Here is an 18,366-nt window from a genome sequence, read left to right on the forward strand (position 1 = left end):
GTGTTGAAAACACGCCTTTGATGTAATGTTTCCATCGGGACCTCGAGGTCTCCTTCAGATAATCTGATATTCAGATAATTGATATTCGGATAATCGAGGTTCCTCTGTATATAGATTCATCTAAATATGAATTTGTCTGGAGGAAAAGGCATGGGGTCCAATAATGTTGGATCTGCAAGGAGCAAGGAGCTTCAATGGAGTCATGAAGCTTGGAAACCTTTGCAGAGGAGGTCAAGAAGCCCAGACTATGGGTGGAGTAAGATGATTGTATTTTTGAACTCAGAGAATTGGAGACCTGCCTGAGGAGCAACAGTCCAATGTGACTTTATAATTCTTCTCAGCAAAGTGCATGAGCTAAATGATTAGTTGGTATCTACCACCTCACCTCCAAAAAAGGGAACATAACCAGTCCAGGGAGACATCCCAGCGTCAACAGCTTGTGTTTGTAGAATAATTTTGGATTTAGAGCGCCATTTTGGACAATCTGTGACATTTCTTTCTTCATGAGTTTATGTGTGTTCATGTTTCTTTTGTTATCAAGGAATTTTAAGTATGCAAACTTTGTCAATAATTGTTGTATGTTTATTTGAGAGGGTCTGTAAACCAGTTATTTGTTGCTGTCTAAAGAAACTTAGCTGGTTTGTTCATACATTGAACCAGACACACACTAACATTATAGAATTGCCTATTTCACCAATCTGTTCAATTTAAATTTTGTTGTGATCAATGGAGGACTGGGACTGAAAAAAGAATGTAGCACACACCTCCAACCTAAGACATAACAACCTACACCATTTCAACACAACGTCACAGCCCCCTCACTCACACCCCCCCAAATTCCCATTAACGTACAACCACACCCCCTAGGTTGTTTCTAGATGATTTAGCACTTAATGCAGGTATAAAAACTATACATGCTCTTCACCAAATTTCTCCAGACTAACTGAGTCTTAGTTGCACTCCTTTGTAAAACATTGTTTCAGTTTATGACCATTTTTACTATACATTATTTACAAAATGTACTCATTTACACAAATATGTGCATTTTCTGGTTGAATTTCTTATTTCAAATAGAATCGCATTATTTGGTAAAATACTCCTCAATCCGTCTCTTTTTAGGGGGACTCTCTGTATCATTAGATTGTTGCGAAATTCCAGTGTCAGTGCAGAAGCTGCTTCCAGGATCGATGCCAGTGTCCCGGTGAGAATGAAGACAGACATCAGCAGCTTCAAGCAGAAGAGCTTCATCATCTATATCTTCAGAATCAAATGCTGTTTGGAGAAAATCAACCATTTTCATCTGTCTTGGACCCTATAGACAAATATAAACCAACTCAGATTCATCAAATAATAAAAATGGAAGTGACCAAAAGTCCAAAAGTCCAAATCCAAGTCAAAAAGCCTATATCTAAAGACCAAAACGAAGCCTCCATCTCCTCTCAAGATCCTGAAAGTCCCCTAGTCCTTGAAAAAATTTCCCACACAAGTCCAGGGCACACAAGCAGCTCAAAACTCTGGACTGTGTGGCATAGAAACACACAAACCAGGAACAAGAACTATGCCATAAAATTATAGTCATACAGCAGATGTTGTGAGGTTTCCTGCCTCAGCTACCTTTCCAGGGCAATCCACGTTCCCACCACTCTCTGTTTGAAAAAGGCTTTTAAAAAGCAGAGAACAAGGTAGGACTGATAAATTAAACTGCATTTATTTCAATGCAAGAAGCCTAAAGGGAAGGCAGATGAACTCAGGGTGTGGTTAGGAACTGGGATATCATAACAATTACAGAGACGTGGTTCAGGAATGGACAGGACTGGCAGTTTTATGTTCCAGGGTAAAGGAAGGATAGAAAGAGGGGCAAGGAGAAGGTGTAGTATTTTTTATTAAGGATAATATTACTGCTGTACTTAGGAAGGATATTCCTGGGAATGCATACAGGAAAGGTAATTGGGATTGAATGACAGACCGTACAATAGTCAGCAGGAAATTGAGAAACAAATTTGTAAGGAGATCTCAGTTGTGGATTTTAACTTTCCAATTAGACTGGGACTGCCATAGTGTTATTGGCTTGGATGGAGAGGAATGTGTTGTGTACAAGAAAATATCCTGATTCAGTATGTGGATGTACCTACTAGAGAAGGTGCAATGTTTAACCTACTGTTGGGAAACCAGGCAGGGTAGGTGACTGAGATATCAATGGGGGAGCACTTTGAGGCTACTGACCATAATTCTATTAGTTTTAAAATAATGGTGGAAAAGAATAGACTGGATCTAAAAGTTAAAGTTCTAAAGGTCAATTTTGATGTATTAAGCAAGAACTTTCAAAAGTTGATGTGGAGCAGATGTTCGCAAATAAAAGGATGGCTAGAAAATGGGAACCTTCAAACATGAGATCATGAGAGTGCAGAAACAGTATGTTCCTGTTAGGGTGAAGGGCAAGGCTGGATGACTACAGAAACTGAAGTTTTACTAAAGAATAAGGAGGAAGCAAATATCAGGCATTGACAGTAGAGATCGAGTGAATCCCTGGAAAAATATAAAGGCATGAGGAGTATACTTAAAAGGGAAATCGGGAGGGCAAAAAGGGGACATGAGATAGCTTTGGCATACAGGGTTAAAGAGAATCCAAAAGGATTCCATAAAACATTAAGGACGAAAGGGTAACTACGGAGAGAGTAGGGCCCCTTAAAGATCAGCAAAGCTGCCTGTGTGTGGAACCACAGGAGATTCAGGTGATACTAAATGAGTATTTTGCATCAGTGTTTACTGTGTAGAAGAATAAAGAAGATAGAGAATGTGGAGAAATGAATAGCTTGAAAAATGACCATATTACAGAGGATGTGGTGCTGGAGTCTTAAAACACAAAGATGGATAAATCTTTGCATGTGTTCACTGAGGAGAGGAACATGATGAATGTTGAGATTAGAGATAGAAGTTTATTAGTCTGGATGACGTTGACATAAATAGGGAAGATGTGTTAGGTAGGCTAGAGGCTATTAAGGTGGACAAATCCCCAGGACTGAATGGGATCTATCCCTGGTTGCTGAGAGAGGCGAGAGAGGAAATAGCTTGGACCCTGACAGATATCTTTGTAGCATCCTTAAATACAGGTGAGATGCTGGAGGACTGGAAGGTTACTCATGTTGTCCCCTGAACAAGAAGGGTAGTAGGGATATTCCGGGTAACAACAGACCAGTGAGCCTGACGTCAGTGGTGGGAAAGTTGCTGGAGAAGGTACTGAGGGATAGGATCTATTTATATTTAGAAAAGAATGGGCTTATCAGTGATAGGCAACATGGTTTTGACCGGGGGATATCATGCCTTACCAACTTAATAGAGTTCTTTGAGGAAGTGACCAAGTTGATAGATGAAGATAGGGCTGTAGATGTCATATACATGGACTTTAGTAAGGCGTTTGATTAAGGTTCCCCCCATGGTAAACTGATTGAGAAAGTGAAGTCACATGGTGTGCAGGGTGTTCTAGCAGGTGGATAAAGAACTGGTTGAGCAACAGGAGACAGAATAGTAGTTAAAGGGGAGTTCTCGAAATGGAGAAAGGTGACCAGTGGTGTTCCACAGGGGTCAGTGTTGGGGCCACTGTTGTTTGTGATATACATAAATGATCTGGAAGAGGACATTGTTGATATGATCAACAAGTTTGCAGATGACAAGAAGATTGGTGGAGTAGCAGAAAGCATAAGGGACTGTCAAAGAATACAGAAGAATATAGACTGGAGAGTTGGGCAGAAAAGTGGAAGATGGGAGTTCAATCCAGACAAATGTGAGGTGATACATTTTGTGAAATCTAATTCTAGAGCAAATTATACTGTAAAAGGAAGAGCCTTGGGAAAAGTTGATGAGCAGAGAGTTCTGGGAGTGCTGGTCCATTGTACCCTGAAGATTGCTGCACAGGTGGATAGAGTGGTCAAGAAGGCATATGGTATGCTTGCCTTCATCGGATGGGGTATTGAGTATAAGAGCTGGCAAGTCATGTTAAAATTGTACAAGACATTGGTTTGGCCGCATTTAGAATACTGTGTACAGTTCTGGTTGCCACATTACCAAAAGGATGTGGACACTTTAGAGAGGGTGCAGAGAAGGTTTATGAGGATGTTGCCTGGTATGGAAGGTGCTAGCTATGAAGAGAGGTTGAGTAGGTTAGATTTGTTTTCATTAGAATACAAGGAGATTGAGGGGGGACCTGATTGAAGTTTACAAAATCATGAAGGGTGTAGACAGGGTAGATAGAGATAAGCTCTTTCCCAGGGTGAAGAATTCAATAACGAGAGGTCATGCTCTCAAGGTGAGAAGTGCAAAGTTTAAGGGGGATACACACGGCAAGTACTTTACACAGAGGGTGGTGTGTGTCTGGAATGTGTTGCCAGCAGATGTGGTAGAGGCAGGGACGGTAGATTCATTTAAGATGCGTCTGGACAGATGCATGAGTAGGTGGGGAGCAGAGGGATGCAGATGCTTAGGAATTGGGCGACAGGTTTAGATAGTAGATTTGGATCGGCTCAGGCTTGGAGTGTTGAAGGGCCTGTTCCTGGGCTGTAAATTTTCTTTGTTCTGTCTCCAAGACCTGATCAGGTGTACCATAGAACTCTGGGAAGCTAGTGATTGCTGGGCCCTTGCTGAAATATTTGTATCATTAATAGCTGCAGGTGAGCTGCCTGAAGACTAGAGGTTGGCTAATGTGGTGCCACTATTTAAGAAAGGTGGTAAGGAAAAGTCAGGGATCTATAGACCACTGAGCCTGACATCAGTGATGGGCAAATTATTGGAGGGAATTCTGTTGGACAGGATTTACAGGTATTTGGAAAGGCAAGAACTGATTAGGGATAGTCAACATGGCTTTGTTTGTGGAAAATCATCTCTCACCAACTTGATTGAGTTTTTTTAAGGAGTAACAAAGAGGATCGATGAGGGCAGAGTGGTGGATGTGATCTATATGGACTTCAGTAAGGTGTTTGACAACGATCCTCAATGTAGACTGGTTAGCAAGGTTAGATTACATGGAATACGGGGGGGGGGGGGGGGGACCTAGCCATTTGGATACAGAAGTAGTTCGAAGGTAGAAGACAGAGTGGTGGTTGTTATGGACCAGGCCAGACCCCCTCAAAATATTTTAAAGAAGGTAGCCTAGACCCTAACTTTTTAAATTTTTTTTGAAGAAGATGTGAAGTGGATATTCCAACAGTAATGCAGCCAGTTCAAACCACTCAGCTTTAAACAAAACAAAATTTATTTAACCACTACAGATGAAACACGAACAAAAGAAAACAATTTAGAATAACAATTTATTTGAAAACCCAAGCGACCCTATTGCCACATAATGAAGATGTTCTAATTCCTGCAACATCCTATAAACACACCCCTTGGCAAAAAGTAAATACAAACACAGGTTCTTACAAGCAGGAGAGATTTCAGAGAGAAAGTACAGGCAAGACTTCTGTTAAAACATGGAACCTCTTTTCACTGTGGCTGCTTCTCTGCTATCAGCAGTTTTCTTACTCCCTGCTAAAAATGAAACCAAAACTAGAAAAAAAAAACTGGAACCGGGTGAGCTGGTCACTCCCCTGCCATTGTTTAAAGAAGCCACTTCCAGACATATCAGCATCTCTGTATTTACGACCCCTCTAGAAAAAAACCAAGGACATATTAACCTTGTTAAAGGGGCAGCATCGTCACATAGTGGAAGGTTGCTTTTCAGACTGCAGGCCTGTGACCAGCGGTGTGCCACAAGGATCGGTGCTGAGTCCACTGTTTTTGTCATTTATATATATGAATATATATGAACATTGGAGGAGATGGACCAATGGGCAAGGAGTGGCAGATGGAGTTGAATTTAGATAAATGTGAGATACTGCATTTTGGAAAGGCAAATCAGGGCAGGACTTACTCACTTACTGGTAAGGTCCTGGGGTGTGTTGCTGAACAAAGACCTTAGAGTGTAAGTTCATAATTCCTTGGAAGTGGACTTACAGGTAGACAGGATAGTGAAGGTAGTGTTTGGTATGAGTGCCTTTATTAGTCACTGCATTGTGTATAGGAGTTGGGAGGTCATGTTATGACTGCATAGGACATTGCTTAGGCCACTTTTGGAATACTGTATGCAATTCTGGTCTCCTGCTGCTGGAAAGATGTTGTGAAACTTGAAAGGGCTCAGAAAAGATGTATAAAAATGTTGCTGGGGTTGGAGGGTTTGAGCTATGGGGAGAGGCTGAATAGGCTGGGGCTGTTTTCCCACCTCCTGACTTCCCAAAGCCTTTCTACTATCTGTAAGGCATGAGGCAGAAGTGTGATGAAACACTCTCTACTTGCTGGATGAGTGCAGCTCCAAGAACACTCAAGACGCTTGATATCACCCAGGGCAAAGCAGCCTGCTTTAATGGCACCACATCCACAAATGGAAGTCTGAACAGAGTGTAGAATGTTCGGGGATGGGGTAATCTTAAGGAAGCAATTTGGCGAACAATGAGAGGGCATGATGAGATACTGATGGGTAAAATGAGGGGAAAATCTCAAGATATTCTCTAAGTACATTAAGGGAAAGAGCAGGGCCCATCATGGACCAAGAGGGCATGGAGACAGACATGTTAACGTACTTCACATTTGTCTTCACTCTGAATGAGGAGGTTATGTAGGTTCAGAATTTGGGAAGCGGGGCAGTGAAGTTCTTGAGCAGATTGATATTATTTGGTGGGCTTGAAATAGGACAAATGCACATGTCTGAATGAGTTGTATCCCAAGTTGCTGTGGAGTCAAGGGAGGAAATTACAGGAGCTCTTTTAACTCCTTGCTGGCTAAACATTCAAAAGTACATGGATGAAAGCTTAGAATGTTATAACATTCAAGGTTATAGGACCGAAGGGTCTGTTTCCATGCTACACATCTCTATGACTCAAAGTGCTGGAAGGTGGGACTAGTGCAGATGGCTGGCGTAGATTCAATGGGCCAGAGGGTCTTTTCAGTCCTGTATAATTCTCCAATTCCCAGGACAATACAGGGCTAGATACAGAGTAAAGATCACTCTACACTGTCCTCACCAAACACTCCCAGTTCAGGTACAGAATGGGGCTATATGAGGAAAATACAGAGTTGAGAAACTGGTTATTTACCTGTCGAAAATAATCTGTTGTTTCAGTCTCTGCAAAGTTGTTTTCTGACAGACCAGCCTGTCCAAGAATCTTGACCTTTTCTTGAATTATGGGCCTGGAAATACATTGAGAACAGAGGTCAGTAAATTGCAGAGGAGCTGCATGGCACCTGACAGCAGATATTAGGTAACTCTCCTCAATTTCCACTACCTCCAACTCACTTTTATCTATTACCCTGTCCTGCTGAAATCTGAGCTAAGTTCTTGACATAGTGTCTATTCCAAACTCTTTTAATGAAGCTTTGCTTCTGATCTTTGAAACCCTCTTACTGATGGAGACGGGAATCTCCCTACCCAACACACCTCCCACCCCACCACCTGACCACAGCCCCACAGGTGCACCATGAGACATGGCCCTTCCCCACCCTGGGGCCCCGTGAGACCGGGCCTTTCCCACTTCCCCACCCTGGGGTCCCGTGAGACCGGGCCCTTCCCCGCCCTGGGACCGGGCCTTTCCCTACCCTGGGGCCCCATGGGACATTGCCCTTGCCCACCCTAGAGTCTGTGGGACCCGGTCTTTCCCCACCCTGGGGCCCCATGGGACCGGGCCCTTCTCCACCCTGGGGCCCTGTGGGAACCGGTCTTTCCCCACCCTGGGGCCCCATGGGACCGGGCCCTTCTCCACCCTGGGGCCCTGTGGGAACCGGTCTTTCCCCACCCTGGGGCCCCATGGGACCGGGCCCTTCTGCACCCTGGGGCCCTGTGGGAACCGGTCTTTCCCCACCCTGGGGCCCTGTGGGACTCTTTGGTGCTCTATGTGAGTGAACTGCCCCCAACCATGATGCCCTGTTTGGGATATATGATAAGTGCCTGCAATCTGCTGTACATTTGAATATGGGACCATTTAGCCAACAGAGACCAATTTGGAACGAATCCACACAGACTAAGCAGCAATCTGGGTAGAGAAAGCTGACAGGGGATTGAAATGTCAAAAACCTGAATCTGGACAGAGTGGATAGGGAGAAACTATTCCATTGATGGAAAGCTCAAGAACCAGAGGGCACAAATTTAAGGTAAATCAAATAACCTACCCCCCATCCCTAAACTTTCTTCTCAGCCCTCCCTCTCCCTTCCACTCCTCCCAGCCACCTACCGTATTCCTTCTTCCCCTTGACCAACCGGATCATACCCTCTACTAGTCTTCAGCTGTCCTCACATCACCACCCCGCGCCCACCACCCCCTTTATCTGCAGTTCCCCCTACACCCACACCCCAGTCCTGAAGAAGGGTTACTCCTGAAACGTTAACTTATCCACCTGCTGATGCTGCCTGCCTTGCTGTGTTCCCCCAGCCTCCTGCCTGTCCCTCCTGATGCTGCCTGCCTTGCTGTGTTCCCCCAGCCTCCTGTCTGTCCCTCCTGATGCTGCCTGCCTTGCTGTGTTCCCCCAGCCTCCTGCCTGTCCCTCCTGATGCTGCCTGCCTTGCTGTGTTCCCCCAGCCTCCTGCCTGTCCCTCCTGATGCTGCCTGCCTTGCTGTGTTCCCCCAGCCTCCTGCCTGTCCCTCCTGATGCTGCCTGCCTTGCTGTGTTCCCCCAGCCTCCTGCCTGTCCCTCCTGATGCTGCCTGCCTTGCTGTGTTCCCGCAGCCTCCTGCCTGTCCCTCCTGATGCTGCCTGCCTTGCTGTGTTCCCCCAGCCTCCTGCCTGTCCCTCCTGATGCTGCCTGCCTTGCTGTGTTCCCGCAGCCTCCTGCCTGTCCCTCCTGATGCTGCCTGCCTTGCTGTGTTCCCCCAGCCTCCTGCCTGTCCCTCCTGATGCTGCCTGCCTTGCTGTGTTCCCCCAGCCTCCTGCCTATCTTGGATTCCAGCATCTGCAGTTTGTTTGCCTCAAAAGAAGCAATGGCAATGTGAGGAAAAACATTTTTCATAAGGTGAGTGGTTAGTGTATGGAAAGCACTTGAAGTCTAGAATTTTATAGAATAGATGGAGGCCATTTGACCCATTGTGTCTGTACTGGCTCCTGAAAGAGCTACCCTGCCAGCTCACTTCCTGCCCGTGTGATGGAGGCAGGTTTAATTAAGGCATTAAATAGAACTGGATCATTACTTGAAGATGACTAGGCAAGGAAGCAACATGGTAAGTGGTAGTAAGTTAGCTGCTGTTTTGGGGAGCTAGGATAGGAGTGATGGACAGATGGAGAAAGTGAGGTCTGCAGATGCTGGAGATCAGAGCTGAAAATGTGTTGCTGGAAAAGCACAGCAGGTCAGGCAGCATCCAGGGAACAGGAGAATCGATGTTTCGGGCATAAGCCCTTCTTCAGGAATGAGGAAAGTTTGTCCAGCAGGCTAAGATGGACAGATGGCCTCCTCCTGTGCTGTAACCAATTTTTCATTCCCGCTCAGTGTGGAACTGAAACCTGAGGGTTCATGAATGTGCAGGTGACTTTCTGGAGTTCAGTTTCCTAATGACAGCCAGGGAAAGGAGGCAAATGAAGGCAAAATGGACAAAGCCAACTCACACCAAACAGAATCATAAAGTAATGGAGCAAGGAAACAGATTCTTTGGTCCAACTTGTCCACACTGACCAGATATTCCAATCTGACCTAGTCCCATTTGCCAGCATTTAGCCCATATCTCTCTAAATCTTTCCTATTCATATACCCATCCAGATGCCTTTTAAGTGATGAGATGTGGAGGTGCCGGTGTTGAACTGGCGTGGACAAGGTCAGAGGTCACATGATGCTAAGTATGCTATTCTTATCAGGGTGTCTTTCAGCATCTTTAGGTGCCCATCGCATTCTCCTTGTCGGAGTAGATCCTGTGTATTTGCAGGGCTTGTACCTAGGGGATGGCTTCTTTACCACGTTTTGAGTGGAAGCTAGAGAAGTGCAGCGTTGTGAGGTAATCTGTGAGCTTGCGGTAGAATGAGGTATTGAGGTGTCCATCCTTGATGGAGATGAGCGTGTCCAAGAATAAGGAGAAAGTGAGGACTGCAGATGTTGGTGATCAGAGCTGAAAAATGTGTTGCTGGAAAAGCGCAGGAGGTCAGGCAGCATCCAAGGAGCAGGAGAATCAACGTTTCGGGCATATGCCCTTCTTCAGGAATGAGGAGGGTGTGCCAAGCAGGCTAAGATAAAAGGTAGGGAGGAGGGACTTGGGAGAAGGGTGTTGGGAATGCGATAGGTGGAAGGAGGTTAAGGTGAGGGTGATAGGCCGGAGAGGGGGTGGGGGCAGAGAGGTCGGGAAGAAGATTGCAGGTCAAGAAGGCAGTGCTGAGTCTGAGCGTTGGGACTGAGATAAGGTGGGGGGAGGGGAAATGAGAAAGCTGGAGAAATCTGCATTCATCCCTTGTGGTTGGAGGGTTCCTAGACGGAAGATGAGGCGCTCTTCCTCCAGGCGTCGTGTTGCCATGGTCTGGCAATGGTGGCAGCCAAGGACCTGCATGTCCTTGGCGGAGTGGGAGGGGGAGTTAAAGTGTTCAGCCACGGGGCAGTTGGGTTGTTTGTGCAGATGTCCCACAGGTGTTCTCTGAAAGTAGGCTGCCTGTCTCCCCAATGTATAGGAGGCCACATCAGGTGCAGCGGATGCAGTAAATGATGTGTGTGGAGGTGCAGGTGTCCAAGAATAAGGCTGATTCTGAAGAGTAGTCCATGGCAAGTCTGATGGTGGGATGAAATTTGTTGATATCGTTGTGTAGTCGTTGAAGTAATTCCTCGCCATGAGTGCAAAAACAGGATACGATACGATACTTATCAATCACCAGTTCCGACATGCCACAGCAAGAATCTTCAACACCTCCTCAGAAAACTTACACAGGATAATCACCGATAGAGTACCCTTTGTCATCCAGTACTTCCCTGGAGCGGAGAAATGACGCCATGTTCTTTGCAGCCTTCAACACGTCCTCGATGACAACGAACATCGCGCCAAGGTCATCCCTACACCTCTACACAACCGATAAACCTTCAACAAACCATTCTTTGCAGCAAACTACTCAGCCTTCAGGACAACAACCTCACACAACCCTGCCATGGCTATCTTTGTAAGACAGTCCAGATCACTGACACGGATACTACCATTATACATGGGAACACCACCCACCTCATACACAACAGATACTCATTTGACTTGGCCAAGGTGATCTCTCTCACACGCTGCAGTTAAGGATGCCCCAAGGCATGGTATATTGGTGAGACCTGCAGACGCTATAACAATGGATGAATGGACACTATGCAACAATTGCCAGACAGGGATGTTCCCTCCCAGTCGGGGAACAATTCAGCGATCAAGGAGTTCAGCTGCTGATCTTTGGGTAAGCATGCTCCGAGATGGCCTCCGAGACACATAACAATGCAGAATTACCAAGCAGAAACTGATAGCCGAGTTCTGTACCCATGAAGATGACTTCAACTGTAATCTTGGGTTCATGTTGCGCTACGTGAAAATCTGTAAAATGTCGCGTATCTATAAAATCTTTTTTACTATTCTGTTTTGACACCATCACCTTGATAACTTGTTATAATCTCTCTACCTTAATTCATGTGTATAGTTTTGGATTACTCATTACTTTGGTTAGACCCTCAGCATGGAACTCTGATGCCTATCATTTTGTTCCAGCCGAAAGATTGCAGACGCTGTAAATCAGAAACAAAAATAGATGTTGCTGGAAAAGCTCAGCTGGTCTCGTAGCATCTGTGAAGAGAAATCAGAGTTAATGTTTTGGGTCTGGTTAACTTTCTTCAGATTGGTTATTCCAGCCATTTGGTTTGTCTCCAACACCATCTTATTTTTAACGTTGTGCAATTACCTCGCTGTCTCAATTAAACAGATCATAGGCTATCCCTTCACTTTCTACTCAGTTGTTGACACTTTACTCACACCGTCTGACACTTTTGATCACTTTCAAAGATTTGTTAATCAGCCTATCGACACTCTATTTACACCAATTATACTATTTTTTGATCTCTCTGCCTATAAATTCTGTGCTTGTGTGCTTCCCTTCACTTCACCTGACGAAGGAGCAGTGCTTCGAAAGCTTGTGATTTCAAATAAACCTGTTGGACTATAACCTGATGTTGTGTCACTTCTGACTTTTCAAATGTTGTATCTACCTCTACCACTTCCTTCGGTAGCTCATTCCATCCTTTGCATGAAAACGTTGCCCCTTGGGTTATTTTTAAATCTTTACTCCCTCACGTTAAAACTATGTCCTCTAGTTTTGAACTGCTCTCACCCTAGGAAAAAGACCTTGGATTCAGAACTAAGTGTGTTGATGCAGCTGGGAAATCTGTCTTTGTCTCTGTCATATAGTATGCAGTCAACTTTCCTCACCAGAGATAATCATCAGCAGTGCCTCGAGCAACCAAGTAATGAATATCTACACAGTTTGACTGCCCTATGCGATGAACTCTGTCTTCAGCTTGAAAGAGGATCTGCAGAGTCAAAATAAGAGAGGGCAACATATCAAAAAAGGAATGAAATCAGTGGCCCTGAACATCATATCTAAAATCAAACAACTGCCCAGCTGGGAGATACCCAATCCCAGGTACTGAAACTAGACAATGTTCCAGTTATACAACCCATTCAACAGAATGTTTCTCGTCAAACTCAGTATCATTTCCTTCAGAGGTCAGTTTTGAAACGTTATGTCTTTAACTCCCACTCCGGAGACTTGTGCAGCACACCATAAGTAAAATAGGTCTTACATTAAATATTAAATATTGCTGGTTGTTTCCACCTTAGTGTAATTCATTGTTGGGGTGGCATGGTGGCTCAGTGGTTAGCACTACTGCCTCACAGTGTCAGGGACCTTGGTTCAATACCAGGTGACTATTGGTGTGGAGCTTGCACATTTTCCCCATGTCTACGCGGGTTTCCTCCGGTTTCCTCCCATTATCCGAAAATGTGCAGGTTAGGTGAATTGGCCGTGCTAAATTACCCATGGTGTTCAGGGATGTGTAGGTTAGGGGCATCACACTGGGTAAATATAGGATAATAGAGTAAGGGAATGGGTCTGGGTGGGTTACTCTTCGGAGGGTTGGTGTGGGCTTATTGGGCCGAAGGACCTGTTTCCACACTGTAGAGATTCTATGATTCTCTATAAATATAATTAAATACTGTTTCCCATTATTATCCTCCACTACAGCCAAAAGTAAACACTAACGAAAGACAAACGTATGAGGAAATTTATCATATTAAACTATATTTAAAAAACAGATTTAAACTCTCCTTGTTAAACTGAACTCTCACTTACACCAGGGTTCCAGAAAAGTTCAGCAATGATGACCAGATCAGCAGAGGATAAAGTCAAGCCCATATTGGCAGCTGTGATTGACAGCACAGCTACACAGCGTTGCTCAGAAAACTGGAACTGGTCACATAGGGACTGGCGATCGGAGGAGGAAGTGGAGCCATCAATACGGATAAATTTAACTTTCTGCGAACAAAATTAATAATTGTGTTATTCACACTTGGTTTCACAGCACAAGGTCAATCCACACATTATCTGTAAAGTGTGGACCCCAAAACTGAATGAAATATCAAAATTTAAATGATTTAGAAAGATTTGGTCTAATCTTGTGACCTATACCTCTATTAAAGCCAAGGATTCATGTGCTTTTTAACAGCCTTCTTACCTTATCTAGCCACCATTGATGTATGTATATTCCTGGTGATGTCGTTCCACTTTCTTCATTATAATTCATATTACCTGTACTCATTCTTCCTAACAGATCATTTCATTCTTCTCTTTCCTTTCTATGGATTGTTACCTTCTTATAGAGGAGTGGCTGGAGTACTCCATTGATCTTGAGAGAGATGTTGTGAGGAGTTCTCAATTCTTGGCAGGGCCACCCATTCTGATAAAGTCAGAGGGAGGAAGCAAAGTGCAACCTAGTACAATGCCTCAACAATAAGTCAGCAAAAATAATTTATGCGATATTAACGGTTGCAATTGCAGCTGAAGGATGCAGCAGTCGACAGAACTCCAATCATTAATGTTACCCTGCCACTGGTACTGGGTCTCTCACAGTGGCACACACACACACATAACACTGATGAGGTGTTGGATTGAGAGATCTGGAAGTTCCTAGGTACAGACAGTCAATAGATGGTGGAGTTTGTTCCACTCTTGGAATAGGAACAGGAGAGCATACAGCAGCTTACTTACAGACAACCCTCTTCAGGATTCACTGTGCTCACCCCAATGGGGGAATAGGTTAGAAAAGGTGCCCTAAAATGTTTGTTCAGTCACCAACTTGGCTGGAAAACTGCATCCAGTGGGCTCCTCTACCTGTGGTCTGAACACCAAAGTCAAAGTCAAACTCAAACTCAATCTCGGAACCTGGAATATATGAACCCTCATGGACAATGAGCAAAACAATAGTCCAGAACAAAGAACTGAGGCACTTCAACATTTACTTCGCTGACCTGGAGGCGACTCAAAGAGAAGGTGAAGGTCAGCTGATGGAAAAAGGTGCTGTTTACACTTTATTTGAGAGGAGAACCAGAGGATCAACCCAGGAAGCATGAATTTGGATTTGCTTTTAAGAACAAACTTGTCAATTGACTCTCAGAAGTCCCTGTTGGCATCAACGATCACCTCATGACTGTCTGTCTACAATGTGCCACAAACCAGCAGGCAACAGTTGTGATTGCCTCTGCTCCAAACCTTTATGTCACAGAGGAGTCCAAAGAATGCTACTCCATATCGTCAACACCATATTCACCAACATCCCTAATGAAGATAAAATTATCCTTCTTGAAGACTTTAATGCAAGTGTTGGAAAGGAGGTCTAACTCTGGAAAGGCCCCATCCGAAAGGAAGAATCATCTGCTACAATAAACTATTCTGCCAAAAAGACAAGTTCACAACTTCTTGGAAGCATTAATGATCAAAGCACTACCACATGGTCAATTATAAATCACACAATGCCAGGTTATAGTCCAACAGGTTTATTTGGAAGTACTAGGTTTTGGAGTGCTACCTGGTCAACAACACGTTCAATTATATCATCCCTCAATCCTAAGATCCAAAGAATGTCCTCATTACCAAAGCAATGACCAGTGCAGATGACTGCTGGTCAGACGACCAGTTATCTGCTCCTCAGTGTCTATCAAATGCCACCAGAAGCAGCTGAAGATAACAGAACAGTTCAGAAAAGTGGGCGGCACGGTGGCACAGTGGTTAGCACTGCTGCCTCGCAGCGCCAGAGACCCAGGTTCAATTCCCGACTCAGGCGACTGACTGTGTGGAGTTTGCACGTTCTCCCCGTGTCTGCGTGGGTTTCCTCCGGGTGCTCCGGTTTCCTCCCACAGTCCAAAGATGTGCAGGTTAGGTGAATTGGCCATACTAAATTGCCCGTAGTGTTAGGTAAGGGGTAAATGTAGGGGTATGGGTGGGTTTCGCTTCGGCGGGTCGGTGTGGACTTGTTGGGCCGAAGGGCCTGTTTCCACACTGTAATCTAATCTAATCTAATCTAATCTAATCTAATCTAAAAAAGGAGTTCTGAAAAGAGTTACTGGACCCAAAGCATTAATCTTGCTTTCTCTCCACAGATGCTGCCAGACCTGCCAAGTTTTTCCAGCAATTGGTTTCATTTTTGTTCAGAAAAAGGCACTGCATTGAGAGACATCAAAGCAGACCAGTGAACTTCCACCAATGTCTTTACCAAAATCTCCAGAGAGTTCATTTTAATGGAGTGGAGGAAATCTGGAAAGAGCTGAAGACAGCCATCATCTTTTGCTATGAAGAAACCAATGGACACAAGACCAGAAAATATTAAGACCACTTTGACGAGAATGACCACATCATTAAAGACCTCGTTGACAAGAAAAGGAAAACTCTCTGAGCCTAGCAAAACAACCATCACCAGCAAGGCAAAGAGAGAACTCACCAAACAGCAAAAGGTGGAGTTACAAAGAAAACCGAGGAAAATCAAGAACCAACGGTGGACTGAGAAAGCTAAGGAGCTGCAACTCATTGCTGACAAGCTCTACACTCTGGGTTTCTTCAGTGTCACCAAGTCGATCTATCCAACACCTGTGGCCTCAATCTGATGAGGTAAAAACAATGACTGCAGATGCTGGAAACCAGATTCTGGATTAGTGGTGCTGGAAGAGCACAGCAGTTCAGGCAGCATCCAAGGAGCAGTACTGATCCTCGGATGCTGCCTGAACTGCTGTGCTCTTCCAGCACCACTAATCCTCAATCTGATGAGGAGGAATCTTTTGAGAGACAGAGTAAACATCAACCTCCAATGGAGAGAACACTTCAAAGAGCCACAACACAAGTGTCAATAAGGCAAATGTGAGGAAGTTCTCTAACTCTCCATTAAGGTGATCTTGGATTCCCATCTAGTGTAGCAGAAGCATCCATTAGACATTTGAAGAATGGATAAACCACATGAGTAGATGGGATTTCAGTGGAGATTTTCAAAATTGGAAGGGCAAAGCTCAATCATCTCCATTAACTGTTCTAGGACAAAGAATGTTTTTTTAAAATTCTTCCTGCTGAAGTGCAAAATCTCACATTTTTTCTACATTTCAATCCATTTGCCAAGTTTTTGCCCACTTGCTTGTCAAGATCCCTCTGCAGATTATTTGTGTCATCCATAAACTTGACAATAGTAATTCGCTTTCCCCATCTGAGTCATTCAAATATATTGTACATAATGGTGGTCCCAGCACTGATCCCTGTGGCTCTCCACTAGTTACAGGTCACCAGCCTGTCTACATATCCCAATTCTATGAGTTCTATTTAGCTAATCAACCCTCTATCCATGCTAATTTATTATTTCCAATACTAAGGCTGTCATCTTATTAAGTGGCCTAATGTGTGGAACCTTATCAAATGCCTTCTGGATTCGGCAAGATGGCGGCGATTCTGTAGGACAGCTCTGCCTAACAGCCAAGGCATACTGGTGTTTTTTGCCATCCCTGGCCAACTTATGTGGTGGAAATATTAGTTTAAAACCTTATAGAACACATATTTGTTAATATTTGGGAGTGGGAGAGATGCCAAAGGGAAAAGGAGCAAGCAAACAGCAGTAGGGAGGACACTCCCCTGTAGCACCTACAACACCAGAGACTGCAGCAGCAGCAGCCTCTCCCGAACCCCCCGGGGACCTGACAGACTCACAGGAATTGGCTGCGGTGATGGAGAGACTTATCTTGAAAGTTGCGGCTGCGATTGAGGAAATCTGTGGGGAGATTCATGCCCATGTCCAACCAATTGCATCCATGTTGCAGAAGCATGAGCAGGAGATCCTCTCCTCGGGGAGAGGCTGGAGGAGGTGGAGGGTCGAACTAAGGCCTTGGAAGCTGCAATGGAGTCCTCAACCAGTCGGATCCACGTGCTGCAGCGAGAGGTGCAGGTCTTGCAAAACCATATCGACGACCGCGAAAATAGAGGTCGGATCTCCGAATTGTCGGGCTCCCTGAAGGTTAGAGATTTCATCCAGAAGAAGAGTGCGAGCAGCAGCGGAGGTAAGATGAACTCGGAAGACTGCAGCTAAGGTAAGGCAGTTTTTATTTTAAAATTACTTACCGGTAGCGGACAGTGGTGTTTTCCCTTTCACAGAAGGAGCGGGAGCAGCGGAGGAAGTGACGAGGACCAAAGGGGCAGCCGGGAAGGAAAGCAATGACCATTATATATCAGCAAGACGGCTAAACCTGAGACTCTACTACTGTTGAGTTTCCCACTCGCCCTCCTCCTCTAACCTAGTTAATAAGGTAAGGTTCATTCTAAACTTCCTCTATTGAATATAAATTTGTTATTAATTTTATAGCAACTTGAACTAAGCTTTCCAATTTAGTATTGAGTGGGTGTTCAGATAAGAGCTGAAAATGTGTTGCTGGAAAAGCGCAGCAGGTCAGGCAGCATCCAAGGAGCAGGAGAATCGACGTTTCAGGCATGAGCCCTTCTTCAGGAATGAGGAAAGTGTGTCCAGCAGGCTAAGATAAAAGGTAGGGTGTTCAGATAAGCCGGGTATGGATGCTAGGGCAGTTGCTTGCTCCTCCTGCAGAATGTGGCAGGTGGGAGACATGGCACACGTCTCCGCTGGCTACATCTGCGGGAAGTGCACCCAACTCCAGCTCCTTGAAAACCGTGTTAGGGAATTTGAGCTGGAGCTGGATGAACTACGGATCATTCGGGAGGCTGAGGGGGTAATTGAGAGGAGTTACCAGGAGTTGGTCACTCCTAAGGCTCAGGGCTCGGATAGATGGGTTACAGTTAGGGGGAGGAAAGGAAACAGACAGACAGTGCAGAA

At 44.9% G+C, this 18,366-nt stretch overlaps 1 protein-coding gene and 1 long non-coding RNA gene across 4 annotated transcripts in view; one reads left to right on the plus strand and one right to left on the minus strand.

The window, feature by feature from the left end:
• Positions 1 to 560: 560 nt before the first annotated feature.
• Positions 561 to 18,366, minus strand: part of LOC122551868 (SNF2 related chromatin remodeling annealing helicase 1) — a 151,423-nt gene continuing 133,617 nt past the window's right edge. For all 3 annotated transcript variants that reach the window (XM_087989445.1, XM_043694414.2, XM_043694416.2), the window contains 4 exons: positions 13,350 to 13,532; positions 12,428 to 12,528; positions 7,122 to 7,215; positions 561 to 1,312 (listed from right to left, as the gene is read on the minus strand). In XM_087989445.1, coding sequence (XP_087845571.1) covers positions 1,082 to 1,312; positions 7,122 to 7,215; positions 12,428 to 12,528; positions 13,350 to 13,532 — 609 coding nt within the window. In that variant the 3' untranslated portion in view covers positions 561 to 1,081. The remainder of the gene's footprint in view (positions 1,313 to 7,121; positions 7,216 to 12,427; positions 12,529 to 13,349; positions 13,533 to 18,366) is intronic.
• LOC148149693 (uncharacterized) lies at positions 16,021 to 17,739 on the plus strand. The gene is made up of 3 exons (XR_015757739.1): positions 16,021 to 16,157; positions 17,345 to 17,581; positions 17,676 to 17,739. It is a non-coding gene; the product is annotated as an uncharacterized LOC148149693 (long non-coding RNA).

The sequence above is a fragment of the Chiloscyllium plagiosum genome, unplaced genomic scaffold (assembly GCF_037043375.1).
Source record: "Chiloscyllium plagiosum isolate Xiang-an unplaced genomic scaffold, Cpla_swu_hap1 HiC_scaffold_7, whole genome shotgun sequence".
NCBI classification, from domain to species: Eukaryota; Metazoa; Chordata; class Chondrichthyes; order Orectolobiformes; family Hemiscylliidae; genus Chiloscyllium; species Chiloscyllium plagiosum.